The sequence below is a fragment of the Microtus oregoni genome, unplaced genomic scaffold (assembly GCF_018167655.1).
Source record: "Microtus oregoni isolate MIOR12 unplaced genomic scaffold, Mior012 000058F_ref0000040, whole genome shotgun sequence".
Lineage (NCBI taxonomy): Eukaryota > Metazoa > Chordata > Mammalia > Rodentia > Cricetidae > Microtus > Microtus oregoni.
In genome coordinates this window covers 661,427-677,942 of record NW_024543834.1, presented here as the reverse complement: position 1 = coordinate 677,942, position 16,516 = coordinate 661,427, and the positions used below count along the sequence as shown (strand labels likewise).

At 44.7% G+C, this 16,516-nt stretch overlaps 1 protein-coding gene across 3 annotated transcripts in view; it reads right to left on the bottom strand.

Annotated features, from left to right (window-relative positions):
• Window positions 1-16,516, bottom strand: part of LOC121438909 (TATA box-binding protein-associated factor RNA polymerase I subunit B-like) — a 67,487-nt gene that overhangs the window by 12,183 nt on the left and 38,788 nt on the right. For all 3 annotated transcript variants that reach the window (XM_041639409.1, XM_041639410.1, XM_041639411.1), the window contains one exon: window positions 3-150. In XM_041639409.1, the coding sequence (XP_041495343.1) occupies window positions 3-150 (148 nt within the window). The remainder of the gene's footprint in view (window positions 1-2; window positions 151-16,516) is intronic.

The following is a 16,516-nucleotide window of genomic DNA, read 5'->3' as shown; positions in this document are numbered from 1 at the left end:
ACCAGGGAGATTGAACTCCAGTAAATATTTCATGCACAAGATGTTGGGATGAAGGTAGCAATCTTCAGTTATGTCTGGAAAACGAGGTAAATCTAAAAATATGGCGACTTCAATCATGTTTTTATAGATGTCTTCATAGTCAGGCCAAGACTGAAATTTAAAAAGACATAATCAAGACAGTAATTATTGCAACAAAAGGTATTTTCTGATTTAAGATTAATATATGGGGAAGGAAGCTCAGCAGTTAAGAGCTCTTGTAGAGGACCAAAGACCAGTTCCCAGCACCTGCAGCAAGTGACTCAACTCAGTCACTTAAGTCCAGCTCCAGGAGAGCCAGCACCCTCTGCTGGCCTCCATGGGTACCTGCATGCACATGTGCATATATGCACACACGCAAATAAATAAGTAAATAAATAAATGCATGAATGAATAAATAAAATCTTTTTTAAAAAGTAGTGTGTGGGTCGGTACAATGACTCACTAGGTACACATGCTTGCTACCAAGCTTGATGAATTGAGTTCAACCCTGGGACCCACATAGTGGAGGGAGGGAACTGGCTTTGACAAGTTGCTCTCTGAGGTTCGTATATACCACATAGCATGTGTACTGGGCACTTGTACCTCCCCCAACAACATAAGCAGATAAACAAATGCGGTAAGAGAACTGTGTATTTATTAGGCTGGGCGTGGCTGTGCACACCTTTCACCTCAGCACCTGGAAACAGGTGGAAGCAAATGTCTGAGTTCAAGGCCAGCTCTGTCTACACAGTGAGTGAGGTTCAGGTCAGTCACGACAACACAGGGAGACCCAGTCACACACAAAAGTACGAGGTAGTCATTAAATAAAACTTAGAATATGGAGAAAAATGTGAAAGGTAAATACTCATAAACTTGGCAATTTTAATGTCACATAGTTCTACTTGGCAATCCACTCAAGTCACAGCGTTGTCGTCTAACACCCCCCCCCCCCCGTGCTTCTCCAGTCATCCTCAGCTCACACACAGGAGCAGCCTACAGTGACCTGATAGACATGCTCCCGTGAGGATGATAACGCCAGCTCAAAGTCTGCAAGTTAAAACTCTGCAGCTCAACTTCATACTATAGCCCCATACATAAAGGCATGGACAATCCTCTTGGAAATTTAGAAAAGTCTGGAGTTTTCTAGAGAACATACTCTGCCCTTGTTTTTTTGCATCTCATTTGTCCACATGAAGCTTATGAACGTGCTGGTGTTATAAACCAGGATCTCATGGGGTTTCAGGAAACCTGAGGGGGGCCCTGCTAAAGCTGTTCTTGACAGAAATGTTGCAAGCCTGTTGAGATACAAACACATATGAGACACTGTATAACCACACTGTTTGCAGAAGCCAGAGCAGGAAACAACATGAATGTCTGTTGGGATGGGACTGATGAGTAGATCTTGGCATCTCACAGTGCAATGTGAATCAGCAATAAAATGCATGCTCTACATGCAATGTGAGGTTTCAAACCATAAAGTTCAAAGAAAGACGCCAGGCATAAGAGAAGGACGTGGTTCTTAAGAAGGACAGGGCTCAGCAGTCTGGGGCTGAGTCTTGTGCACAGTTACGTCAGGACAGCTGTGATTCCATGGTAGGCTGGGGGAGATGCTGTAGGCTGAAGGCGTGACTGCTCGGGCTGTGCAAACCCACTGTGCTGCACATGGTTATGACATGTGCGTTTTCCAGATGTCAGTTTACTTCAGTAAAAATTAAAAGGGGAGGAGGCAGGCAGTACCAGTTAAGTAAACTGCTCTGCACTGCAGCTTCGTGGGGAAACAGTCTGAAGACCATAGCTCAGGAAACCCACAAAATTCTGTGGGAAGGTGCGGGCCTCCAACCCAGCACTTCCCCAAGCAGGCACTCCACTGTTTCCTCTCTTCTTGGGAGAGGGTGGAGGTGCATGTCCTCCCGCTGAGAGCCCAGGGCCTGTCCAGCCCCAGACCTTCTACTTTTGAAGGGCTTACTAGTAAAACTTTTCCCTAGTAACAGGGCCAATCTCTCCCACTTGGAGCTCAGGAAGACGGAGTTGTTGGAAAGTCCTGCTACTGAGTTGCATCTTTCCCGCCTACTAAACATGTTAACAGGCTTGGGAGCCAATTGAAGGAATCATATTTTTTTTAATAAAATTTCATGTTGTTAAATTCAGCTCTTCACAGATGGAAGGGACGGGGTGATATTTAACAAGGGTTCAGGATTAGGTCTACAGGAAGCAGTTCTGTGCTGACTTCTAGACTTCATATCTGTGCTCATTTTACCTTCCGGTGTCATCACAGCTATCCCTGCATTGTGCTTATTTTAACGTGATTTCATTATCTAGGTTTATGAATTTTACCTGGAGCAAAAAGCCTCCTAGTCCATGCTATGTTATCAACACAGATTCATCTACAGCTGGGGAATACAGAGCGAACTGCTATCAGTTCAAAGTGGCAATATGTTCTTTTAAAATCTTCTTAACGTTGAAACAGGTAATTCAACTTATATGTTAAAATACTATTAACTGTATTCTAAGTTGCCAATTTAAAAGAGAAAAAACACAAAACTTGCATCAGTCTTAGGGAAGTGTCTGTTTCCTTAAAAAAATCATTTAGAACTCTGTTTCTCTGCAGAGAGCCTGGAGTATCTTTGAAGCTAGACAATTTTAGCACTGCTGACAGGATTTATGGCAGTCCCTAATCCTCTTAAATAAGGCAAGGAGGAGACATAAGTAAGTACTCTTTACCTTCAAGCAAAACACTACACGGCCCCTTAGAAAAATAATCACCTCACCCAAAAAAAGTGATTTAGTAGATGACAAACCCTGACAAACAGGTCACTAATGAGCAGCAATTTGGTAGGCTAGTACACTAAGTATGTTCTCAGAACGGCCACACAAAGAGCTGATCCATTAATCTAAACAGCTTGTCATGAGCTGGCCACCATCTTTTCAAATACGAACAGAGGAGAAAACAATTACTCACAATGTAAATCTACTCACTTATACTTCATGAAGATTCTAAACTTTTCTAATCTCAAGCTGGCATTTTAGATGCCACTTTTAGATTTCCTATATAAGTATTTTCCTTGGCTTGTAGTTTTGCTTTGCAACCCAAACTGGTCTAAAATTCATTAGGTAGCCCAGGCTGGCTTCAAACTTGTGAGCCTCCTGCTTCTACCACCCAAGTTTTAGGATTACACATGTTAACTACCAGTCCTGGGAAAATTTATTTTTAAACAGAGCCAATTTCTAAATTTATGAATGAACCAGAATGTTTAAGGATGACTAAAGGGCATGCAATAACATTCCATTTGTTTAAGGTGGTCTCCCACTGGTACTGTGCATCGATGTTACAATTGTATTATGTCAGCAACATTTAAGTTTCATCACTAACTGTGATCATAAATTTCAGAAATACAGAACATTGCACTGACGACAACAACAAAGTCATGAGTGGTGTGCACAGGGGTGGTGCACAGGGATGGTGGTACACACAATGGGGTGGTGTGCACAGGGGTGGTGGTGTGCACAGGGGTGGTGTGCACAGGGATGGTGGTACACACAATGGGGTGGTGTGCACAGGGATGGTGGTACACACAATGGGGTGGTGTGCACAGGGATGGTGGTACACACAATGGGGTGGTGTGCACAGGGGTGGTGCACAGGGATGGTGGTACACATAATGGGGTGGTGTGCACAGGGGTGGTGGTACACACAATGGGGTGGTGTGCACAGGGGTGGTGCACAGGGATGGTGGTACACATAATGGGGTGGTGTGCACAGGGGTGGTGGTACACACAATGGGGTGGTGTGCACAGGGGTGGTGGTACACACAATGGGGTGGTATGCACAGGAATGGTGGTACACACAATGGGGTGGTGTGCACAGGGATAGTGGTACACACAATGGGGTGGTATGCACAGGGGTGGTGGTGTGCACAGGGATGGTGGTACACACAATGGGGTGGTGTGCACAGGGGTGGTGTACACAGGAGTGGTGGTGTGCACAGGGGTGGTGGTGTACACAGGAATGGTGGCGTGCACAGGGGTGGTGGTGTACACAGGGATGGTGGTGTGCACAGGGGTGGTGGTGTGCACAGGGATGGTGGTACACACAATGGGATGGTGTACACAGGAGCAGTGCACAGTGGTGGTGCCCAGGTTTGAACTCTAATGACAGTTTTTTTTTTTTTTTAAAAAGCAACATGTATAAACTCTATACTTCTCAACAGTTACCTGATCTGATGTCAGCAGGGGAGGCATGCTTTGGTAGAGTAAAAACTGACACTAGTTACATAACACCGAGACAGGGTCCTTCTTCCCAGAAGACCCGGGCATACAGAATGAGGAGACCTCTGCCTGATGCATCTGATTACTATTCAGTGAGCCCAGAGCAGGATGAAGGGCTTTTCCTTCAGTGCCGCAAATGAAGTAAAAAAATAATTAAGTCACCACTGAACCCCACTCCTGTCCCAGGGGAGGCTGTCAATGAGACAAGGTTTGGCTTGACCATGGATGCACCCCACAGCCCCACTGACAGGACTATTTGCAGGCCCATACTGCTCCTCAGTCTTGTTTTAGAAAAGGAATGCTTTTGTCTTTGTCCTACTGCCCCTAGTCCAGAGAGGGCAGTCGGTCTCTGATATTCACAAGATTCTAAGGCTCAGATAGGCAGCATGTAATTACCTTAAACGTTCAAGTGAGACTGCAGAACACCCCAAGGGAAGGGTCCCACAAATGCTGCAGGGAGGTGTAGCATGTTCTCAGTAGGTAAGCGAAGCCCACAGTGTGCTTAGAGGACCCCAAAGCAGCAGTGTGGGGGTCCTGCTCAGAGCTCGGCTTGTTTAGAAAGGTGAAGTAGCATCTTGCTTCCCACTGAACCCTGGATTACCAGCTAATTAGTCCAACCTTCTGTGGCTCAGTGTGAACTACAAAGGAAGGACAGAGGCAAGAGATAAGGCTTCTGTGCACCGCACAGCAGTGTCTCCGGAACCACCACAAGATGCTTATTACTGCTCAGATCGCATAACCAGATCTCCTGAGCAGTCTGGGTCTAAGACGATACGGCTAAGCCACCACTTCAAAATTTATTATATTTAATTTTTTGTTTTGTTTTTCAAGACAGAGTTTCTCTGTGTATCCCTGGCTGTCTTGGAAATAGCTCTCTACACCAAGCTGGCTTCGAACTCAGAGATATCTGCCTGTCTCTGCCTCCCAAGTACTGGGATTAAAGGTGTGTACCACCTCGCCTGGCTAATTTTTTTTTTTTGAAACAGTGTCTCTCATTAAATAAATAGCTGAAGCTTTTCCCAGTCTCACAATCCTGTTTCATCCTTCTGAGTGTTGGGGTGCCAGGTGTGCCATAGTCTTATGCTTACTAAAGTTGGAGGTGTTCCAATGGATCGGTGAAGCCTCTCCAGGGCGCACAATATGCCAGTGTGTGTGGGAACTAATGCACAAACACACGCTATGCCAGTGTGTGTGGGAACTAATGCACAAAAACAGTGGTTTTCATCCTTATTTTCTTCTGCAGTGGCAGAAATCCTCAGTTGGTTTTTCTTTGAGACACACACACACATGCACACTCATTTCAGTGATGTTTAAGATATGGGAGGCCAGGAACAAAAGCCCTCAGCGGGCTTCTGTACTGTCTAGCAGCAGTGACCCCCGAGAGAGCAGTGGGACCGAGGGAGCTGGAGACACCTGTTGCCACCACACTTGGCTTCATTTCCCTTAGGTGGATTTCATGCTGTCAGATTGTTATTCTGACAGAGATTGCACAAGCACACTCAAGGGCACATGTGACTTACTGAGTGAAAGGGTGAAGGTCTGAAGACGGGGTGTGCTAACCTGATCCACTAAGTCCTCCATTTGGTGCTGCTTAGGTAGTGATTGACAGCTCTGGAAGAGCTTTTTTCTTCCTTCAACCAAAAGGGACCTAGTTTCACAAAGGGTGTATGATTGCTTCAAGGCGAAATGAATCATCATGGCAGGGTGCCACTCAGTGGGTTTGGCTGAGCCTGCATTATATCTTTTCTCTCTGCTTGTCTGGAGGGAGGCGAGAATGCTGCTGTCAGTACTCAGAACACCGCGTGTGGACTGCAGAAGGACTCTGCTGTCTTCTTCAGCCCCGCTAACCAAGTACAGTGACGTGATGGGAAATGGTTAACTCTCAAGAGGAAGAGTTAGAAAAACAGCCAAGGACAACGGTTGGATATATGCGCCACCTAGTACCTATTTATAAACGTATAAAAGAATCATGGCCCCAAAGATAGATGCTGCCTTCCTGCCTGTCGGTCTTCAGCAGATAAACTGCATCTAATGGAGACCAGTGTGGCGAGGGCCAAAGTTTTTGCTCCACTGTGACTTAACTGTTGTGTGGACAGAGATTTCCCTGACGAAGACAAAGTGTTCAGCTTAACGCTATAAGAAGACTCGAATGATGTTTGCGAGAAGCAAACGCTGCTTCAGAAGCAGCGCACTGTCCATCCAGAACCTTGGTTGAAAGGATGAAGACATGTTATCGTCAAGTTAATTAAGTAAACAACATAACACAAACGCTGCCCACTTGGGGCTGGGAATCACAACTCAGAAAAGGAGATGGCGGGAAGAAACGAAGCTACAGTGCGTACTGTCGGCTCGGCAGACTGCCCGGAGTCAGATGCCCGTAAGAAACAACCCACTCGCCACTCTTGGGGTCCCACTGCATTCCTACTGACTGTCCCTTGGCTGAGAGCCCCCCAAGAACTAGAAGAACAGCTAATGGAAAGACACAGCTCCCATTGGGAGAGCCAGAAAAGGGTTTAAAGCCTTTTTCAGTGGGGTGGTTGCTCTTGGAATTCTTAAGGCAGGCTAAACCTCCTGAAATAACAAAAATAGAGCCAAACCCAGAAGAAAACCAGTCCCCAGGAGCCGACACAAACTCAGGTGCCATTATCTTCGTGACCATCTCTAAGTACAATCACACCTTTGTCACTTCTGGAGGAGGCACAGCTGCTGAAGAGGCCAAGACTTAGTTGGGAAAGCAAAGACATGGGAGGGGAAGAAAATGCTCCTTTGTTAGTGAAAGCCATTTCCACTGAAAAGTTTCAACACCCTGTAGTGGAGTGAACACACTTCTGTGAACACAGGCAAGGCACACAGTGAAGGAGAGCCGCCTGTCTGTTAGACAAACCCTGGGCCACAGCAGCCAGACCTTCCCCTGCTCTTGAAAAAACCAAGGCTGGTGTAGGCCACCACTCCACCTGATACAGATGTGACACAAGGCTTCTAGAGTAACACAGATCCATTAATTACAACTGAGGGAATCACCCAATTAGTATGTTTTGTAAAAGACCACAAGGCTATAATAAATTGTTCCAGCATGCATTTAAAAACAGAGTGCTTGGGAAAGCATTTGAATTGAATTTCACAAATATTCCGGTGAGTTGGATTTCCCTTCATGAAGCAATGCTTTAGGACAGGCGAGGACAAGCTGGAGTTTCTGTTACACAACAGGGCTCCTGTGATAAAGCACATTACAATATCCCATCAGAGCCGACTTCCTCCTCCGGCCGCACCCTGCCCCGGCTGCTGTGGAGCTGAAATCCAGCTAGAAAGGAGCTAGCTAGCACTAGATGCACCTGTGCATCCAAATTTATCACAAAACTTTCGTCCCACGAGAACTGACAAGGAATAAAATTATCACACACACACAAGCACACACACATACAAACACACACATAAACACCATAGCATGTATTCTTTATGTAGAAAGGATAAAATGAATTTCACATATATTATGATTCATAAAAGAGCTTGCCAGGCTATTTCAGACTGCTAGAATTATCTTAATGGTTACACGTTTACTGTGTAGTAACAAAGGGTACTTCTTACGCTCATTGTGTCGTGTGGTGAATGCAGCGCGTGAATGGAGTATATAGCCTTGGTCCGGGACTTTCTCACAAACATTTGCACAGTCAAATCTAAGTCTTGCGAACAAATACAATTAGGAACTGACAACCAGGGAGGACTTGCCACCTACAGAGATGGGGACTTGTTCCGGACTCAGGATCAGAGCTGGGAACAAACTTTTGGGTTGTGCTGACTGTTGTGCTCCAGTGTCACAGCCTGTTACTAAAGGAGATTAAGGACTCGTGTCCAGTGGCGCAGATAATCCCCACTTGGAACTGATGCTGGAAGAGTTGAGTGGCTTTTTTTTTTTTTTCAGCAGATTTACGCCTGCCAATATCAAGAGCAAAGCAAGTTCCTACTCTCTTCCTGGGTAGTGCAGGGAGGAGAATCGTGGGCTGAGCACACTGGGTACTGGGGTGTAGTAGCACAGGATCAAACTAAATCACAGATAATCCACATGAAATCACCAGTTTCACTTGGCACAAGTACGGCTCTTCTAGAAGCAATATAAATGTCCCCTCATAGACACCGTTTCTGAGCACTGCTGGCTTGAGGAAGGACTGTCGAGGACTGGGGAGGTCTGGCGAGGATCACAGAGCTAACAAAGTGATTTCTCTCACAGCTGATACTGACACGCCCATGATTCTTACTGTTAAATGCCCTAGCTTATAAACAGAAGTGATACACCTCAGGAATTTACTACACAGACCTACTAGAATTCTTGTTTATTTTTATTTCATGTGCGCTGGTGTTTTGCCTGCATGTTTGTCTGTGTGAGAGTTGGATACCCTGGAACTGGAGTTACAGTCAGTTGTGAGTTGCCATGTGGGTGATGGGAATTGAACCCAGGTCCTCTGGAAGAGCAACCAGTGTTTTTGACCACTGAGCCATCTCCCCAGCCCATTTTAGAAAACAAAAAACAAAATATTACTCCTTAATGGACTTCTGATGTATTACACAAAATTATGTCAGAAGCATTCTAGAAATTTTGGGTTTGGGTGGAAAAATAAAAACTTCAGCCGGGCGGTGGTGGCGCACACCTTTAATCCCAGCACTCGGGAGGCAGAGGCAGGCGGATCTCTGTGAGTTCGAGGCCAGCCTGGTCTATCTACAAGAGCTAGTTCCAGGACAGGAACCAAAAGCTACGGAGAAACCCTGTCTTGAAAAATCAAAAAAAAAACAAAAACAAAAACAAAAACAAAAAAAAACAAAAAAAAAACTTCAGTAAAAAATTTGAACTCTCCCCAAAGCGAAGTGTTTAAATGTATTTTGTTTCATATTGCTCTCTTATCATTAGCTCAACCACACAGACTAAGCTCTTCCATGCATACAGTTCTTGTGGACTGAACCAGCAAATATGGTCCTAAGTCATGAAGAATTAGTGAAGATGTAAGACACAGAAATACCCTTGAACCATAAGCTGCCTGAGGCCTCTCTGAGGGACCCCACTTGGACAGCGACCTCTAACTACCTCTAAACTTTTGAGAAACACACAAGAACACAAGTCACACATTCGTACCTTTGAAGTTAAGACAGGAAAGTGAACACCTGTAAGCCTACTACCCGCTCAGGACCTAGAACAACATCACTATGGATGATCCTGTGAGCCTACTACCCGCTCAGGAACTAGAACATCGCTATGGATGATCCTGTGAGCCTACTACCTGCTCAGGAACTAGAACAACATCACTATGGATGATCCTGTGAGCCTACTACCTGCTCAGGAACTAGAACAACATCGCTATGGATGATCCTGTGAGCCTACTACCTGCTCAGGAACTAGAACAACATCACTATGGATGATCCTGTGAGCCTACTACTCGCTCAGGAACTAGAACAACATGGCTATGGATGATCCTGTGAGCCTACTACCTGCTCAGGAACTAGGCCATTATCTCTATGGATGAGCCCCACCCGGTATGCGCCTTCCCCAGCCAGCCCTCTGTCCACTGAAGGCAGTCTCCTGGTATCGTGAACTTAAATCAGCAATAACTCATACTAAAAAACGAGATCCCTTTACATAGACTCACTTGAGTCTTGCTTTCTAAGCTCAGCATGTTTCTTAGATCCATTCCTGTTCCTCATAGCTGTAGTCCATTTATTTCCACATTTGTTTAATGCAGTCAAGAAAAGCTTAACATGTCTTATCAACTTTCCTACTGTAGACATTTAGATACCTTTTAGTTTAGTTTTTGTTTTTTATTAGCTATCTGCCTTCTTTAGCTTTTTCTCCCCAAACACAAAGTTTGTATCAACAGAGAATTACTTAGATGATGACACATCTACTACACAGCTCTAAAGAGAATTAAAATTCGTAAGTAAATTGCAGCATGTAAAGAATATTCTCAGTCTTGGGAAATGCATGCTGAAGTACTTAGAGGAAAGCAGCCATGGTTATAACTGTCTCAGTGACTCAGAAGTTGACTTATGTAGCTACACAGGTAGGTAGGGAGAGACTGTATTCTACAGAGAATAAAATGTTAGTAACAGCTGAATTTGAGTCAAGGTCAGAATATGGATGTTCTGTGGACTGCATTTAGCATGGAGATTTTCCTATACATCTAAGGCCATCCCTAAAAGAAGGTTGATTTTCCAAAGCTCTCCACGAGGGCCAGCAAGAGCTTCAGAGGTAACGGGACTGGCACCACCTGATAGGTTCAGCACGATGCCTGGACCAACAGGGCAGGAGAGGGCCACCTCCTGTGATCTGTCCTCTGACTTAGTACATGCAGCAGGGCGGAGTGCCCTCCCATAAATGTCATGAAAATGTATTACAGGAAAAGGTTGGGACTGGAGATGGCTCTGCAGTCAAGAGCACTGGCTGCTCTTACAAATCCCAGCACCCACACGGCAGCTCATAATCACCTGTAACTTCAGTTCCAGGAGATCTAATGCCCTTTTCTGGCCTCCAAGGGCATAGCATGTACATGGTACACAGACATACATGCAGGCAAAACACCCATACACTTATTTTTTTTAAATAGAAAGAAAAGGGGTAAAAAGTTCTCTAATATATAATTCAATTCAATGGTTGTTACCAATAATTCTTTATCTTTATTATATTTAGATTTTCTACTGAAAGATTTGTAAGAAATCTATCTAGTTTTCACAACACTCCATTCAGGATTTCTTCTGAGGGATAAAAGATGACTGTTAAGGATGTAGAGAAGAAAGAACTCTTACCTTCTGCTGGTGGGAATACGGATCACTATAAACACTGTGATAAACAGGACGGAAGCACTGAAAATGGAGCAATCCCATGCGGACACACAGTCCATGTTCACTGCAGCACTGCTGGCAAGAGCCAACATATGGAGGCAGTTAGTGCCCATCACTGGTGGACGGATAGCATGGACCTGTCCTGAACTGTGTGAGAAAGGAGCTGTCACAGGTGGGCGAAGGGGCAGCACACACACTCATGTCCTCTGCTCTTGACTATGGATGTGACCTGAAGCTCCAGTGACCTTTATTCTTCCTCACAGCGATGAACTGTACCCTGGAACTGAAAGCAAACATAAATCCGTTCCTCCCTAAACTGCTCGTTGTGAGGCTATTAACCACAGCAACAGATGAACCCAGACCAGGGCAAGAACTGAGGAAACACGGTCACTGCTGGGGTAGACCTGACCACGTGGCTTTCATGCTTTTCCACTATTTTATGGGAGAACTTGTAACTGGAGAAACAGTTGAGTGCTATGAGCAAAACATACTGTGCTTTACAGTGGGAGCGTAAAAGACAAGCATAGGGAGAGAGGTAGGGGGACAAGGTATGCTCTACGGATTCCAGTTTGGATCACAGCACCCATGCCAGGCAGCTCACAACTATCACAACTCTAGGAGATCTGATGTCCTCTTCTGTAGGTGCTTGCACGCAAGTGGACATGCACGCACAGATGGACATGCATGTGTGTGTACACATACATGCACACACACACTTTAAAAATGCGAGGGTCTTAAAAAGAATGCAGACAGTTGAGGAGGAAGAAAGCCAACCAGACAAGGCTTCCCTGTGACATTCTGGCTAAGAATCTGTGTGTGCTGCTCAGGCAGGGGCTGGAAACTGCCAGCAGTGGTGGAAGAGCATCACTGAAGCGAAACCTCTTGTGCTTTCCTGGGGGAAAATGTTTTCTCAGGGGAGCACACACAAGCCGCCGATACAGCTGTGGTCCAGCAGGGCCTGTTTGTAACTCCAGCTACCAGCAGAGCTTGTCAATCTTAGTGTTGTCTACATGGTACTTGCTTGTATGGTACAAAAGATGCAAGACTGAGGCGCTCGTGGAGAGCAGCTGAGGCTGGCACTTTGTCACAGGGTCAGAGTCCTTGCAAAGAGGCCCTGAGAAGCCAATAGTGAAGTGAAGCCTCAGGTGTCTCACAACGGAGACCTCAGGATATTGGTGATGGAAGAACCATAGAATGGCCACCGAGGACAGTTGTAATGTGGCGTGCAGCTGGCCAAAGCCTAAAGAGAAGCTGCGGGTGTTGCAGGTGGCAGAACTGGAAGAATTGGGCTGCCGAGGCCCTTTGAAGACAAGCCCCAGGTGCAAGACTCTGAGCTATAGGATATATCTGCTGGATTTGGTTTTGTTTTGAACTGCTTATTCCCTGTGATGCCCTGATTCTTCCCTTTTGATAAGAATACTATTCTGTGTCATCATCTATTTCAAGAATATAAATTGTTTTTAATTTTGTAGGGCCCATAGTTAAGAGACTTTGGACTTTCAAATCTGCATTTTACATCATATTAAAAAGAGAAACTTTGGGGACAAGGTCATAGTTTAAAAGTGATGTCTGGTTTGTCAAATGAAAAGAAGTAAAGTGGGGTGGTCAGCTTTAACTGTGAACTTTATACAAACCAGAATCTGGAAAAAGTCTTTTTTATTTATTTATTTATTTTATTTTTAAAGCATTGTCCCACCCAGCTCAGTTCATGGAACATGAGACTCATATATATATATATATATATATATATATATATATATATATATATATAATGTGAAGGTGTCAGATCCCCTGCAACTGGATTTTCAGACAGTTGTGAGCTGCCATGTGGGTGCTGGGAATTGAACCCGGGGTTCTCTGGAAGAGCAGCCAGTGCTCTTAACCACTAAGCCATCTCTCTGGCCCCTGGAAAAAGTCTTAATGAGGGGTTATTTGCATTGGCTTGGCCTGTGGGGGTGTCTATGAGAGACTGTCCTAATTGAGTTGATGTGGGAGGACCCAGTTCACAATGGGCAGTACCATTCCCTAGACAAAGAGTCCTGAACTGTGTAAGAGCTGAGAAATCCAGTTGAGTACCAGCAAGCAGCAGGCATGTGTTTACCTCCCTCACCTCCCGATTGCAGATTTGGAACATGAAGAGTTGCTTCAAGTATCTGTCACTGACTTCCCCACAATGGCAGACTATCAAACAGACACTACTCAGTTCTAAGAGAGAGAGAAGAAAACTCCACTATCTGTGATGATTGTGGATGAGCCCAGAGCTATTTGGCACAGAAAAGCAAATATCTCACTTGCATGTGGGATTTTTAAAAAGCTGAACTCACAAAAGTTGGGAATAGTATGATGGTCACCAGAAGCCAGGCACTGGGCGATGGAGGGACATGGGCAGCTGTTGGTCACAGGGTAAAAAGTTTCAGGTGAACAGAAGGAATAAATCTGGCAATTTATTACACAGCAAGTAATTGTAGTCAACAATAATGTCATGAGTGTTTTAAAATAACTGAAAGCCAATTTCAAAGGTATCATTGTAGGAATGATGTAGATAAAACATGCCTGTGATCTCATGGGGAGCTGTACCAGGAGGGTCACAAATTCAAGTCCAACCTGGGCAACTGAGCAAGAGTCTGCACCAAAGTGAAAACTTCAAAGGCCGAGGACATAGCTCAGTGGCAGAGTGCTTGCCTGACATACACAGGGCCCTGGACACAAAGCAGAAGGGTACAATAAAGCGATGGGTGTGTTAGTCACACTGGATTATTCCATCTGGAGTACTAACAGTAAGGCATCAAGATGGATTATTTTATCTGGAGTACCAATAGTAAGGCAGTGATATAGACTTCATAAATGGATCAACTAAAAATACTAAGAAAGAAAACATAGTTGACAGAAGAGATTATCAAACAAGCATTCTAAGTAACCAAGACCATGGCCTCCAAAACCACACCCCACCCATAGGAAACATGTTCTAGGTAAGTGCTCTACCGCTCAGCTAAATTTCTGCAGGGGCGTGTCTTGATTATGAAAAGATGACAGAGATGACAATTGGGGTTCTAAAACCCAAGACTGAACAAGCACTGAAATGCCTGCAGATGTTCAGGGAAGACACGCTCAGCCGCACTGATGCCCGTAGGTGTCCAGGGAAGAAATGCTCGGCATCTGAACTCCGTTCTGTGCATGTAAAGCCCAATACTGGAACACTCCTGTGTCTGCCCAGAGATTAATCACTCTGGAAATGACCTTTCACCATAAACAACAGAGAAGTGAAAAGAACATGCAAAGGAGTTTTCAGGGGTGGGACAACAGGCCATCCTGAGCAAAGACTCCAAGGAACCTGCTTCCAGCCCAAGCAGTTGTCAACCGCACTGTAAGGAAGGAACTGAGGTGTGACGGGCCTACGGTCTGGTGGAGCAGGGAGTCAGGAACAGATTTCCAGAGGTTAAACAGATGTAGTTCCCAGGCAGATTCCAGAGTAAAGCTGCAAGGGGAGGAAGCTCAGGGGATCTATACAAGGAAGCAGGCACTAACGCTGCTGCTTACACTAGCAAAGATAAGGCAGGAGGAATGCTCTGAGTTCAAGGACTGCCTAGGACACAGTGTGATGGATCTGCTGAAGACAACAGAATACCAGAAGCTTGGGGTAAGGCGTTTGTCTGACAGGCGTGAGGTTCAAGGTTTAACCCTAGTACTATCAAAATAAAATTGCAGCCTTAAACAGCAAAGCCAAATCAACAACCAAAGCAGATATCTGCACGAGGGTTTTGCTAAGCCTTCAGCGCAGGGCAGACCTGTAGAGGAAAGCAAACACTTGAGGCCAGTGAACGCTGCAACACTAATCACTGGGAAGCCCCAGAGCTAAAGGAAGCTTTGTGTTGGATTTTCAGCACCAGGAGGGGAAAAGAAAACCAGTGAACGAAAAGGGATTATTATTGATTTGCTCTGATTCTGAGACTGAACCTGGGCTGGTGACCTCAGACTCTGAATCTTCCTGCCTCAGTCTCCCAAATTCTGGGGTTACAGGCAAATATCATTGTTCTTAACACCATCCACACACCCCCAAATAGGGCAGGGGTAATCTTTTTAAAAAAGAGATTTTAAAGTCTTTTCAACAGACATTTAGTTAGACTAAGAAATAGAGGGAAGCCTCAAACAAAACAGGACACAAAAGAAGACATTACAACTGACACCAAAGAAACACAAGCCGCATTAGAAACTCTCATGAACAGCCCCAAGAAACTCAACCTCCCAAGGCTACGGCCCTTTAATAAGCTTCCTCATATTGTGACTCCCCAACCACAAAATTACTTTTGTTGCTACTTCATAACTGTAATTTTGCTACTGTTATAAATCGTAGTGTAAATATCTGTGTTTTCCAATGGTCTTAGGCAACTCCTGTGTAAGGGTCATTTGACCCCCAAAGGGGTCACAACCCACAGGTTGAGAACCATTGCACTGGGGACTCTTGTGAAGAAGTACTTATCAACAGATTGGAAGAACTAGAAGGAATGACCTCCCAAGACTGTAGCTAAGGCCACAGACAACCTAAAGACAAGGGAACATCAAAATTGAATTGGTAAGAACATTCTTTTAAGAAGGACAAGTCCTGGACTGGAAATTTTCACGGCTGAATTTTACCAGACTTTTTAAAAACTAAGTTTAATTTTCCTCAAACTATTACCAAAAAATTGAAAGGGGTAAAATTCTATGAGAAAGAACAGACACAAAACCAGACAACTCCAGTGGAATAAAACGAAAATTAGAGGTCAATGTCACTCATGAGCAGAGATGCAAAATTCCCAACAAAACACTAGCACACTGAATCCAAGAGCACACTAGTCATATAGCACAATCAAATGTGATTTATCCTGGCTATGTAGATAGCTCAGCACACACACATCAGTTCATGTGACAAGATGCACCAACAGAATGAAGAAAAACAACTATCTTTGTTTGTACATAAAATATAGAAAACCCTAAATACCCAACCAAAAATTAGATCTGACAATGAATTCAATAAATCTGCAGGACGAAAGGTCAACATGCCAGAGTCTGTAGCATTTCTATGCTCCAATAAGTACCAAGAAGTCCAAAAAGTGGCCCGAGTAGAGAGAGCTATGATGCAGATGCCCAGGAAGATTTAACCAAGAGATGGAGAACTCCATAATGAAAACTTCTAAACAGTGATGAAAGAGACTGAAAAAGACACCAAAAACTCGTGTGTGTGTGGGGGGAGGGAACACACACACACACCCCATATTTGTGGACTGAAAGAAATCATTTAATGTCCATACAATCCAAAGTGACCCAACATGGCCCACCACACATTCCATGCAATCTAGATCAAATACTAATGATAGTCTTCACATAAATAGAAAGAACAAGCCTCCTGTGAAACCACACAGACTCCATAACGA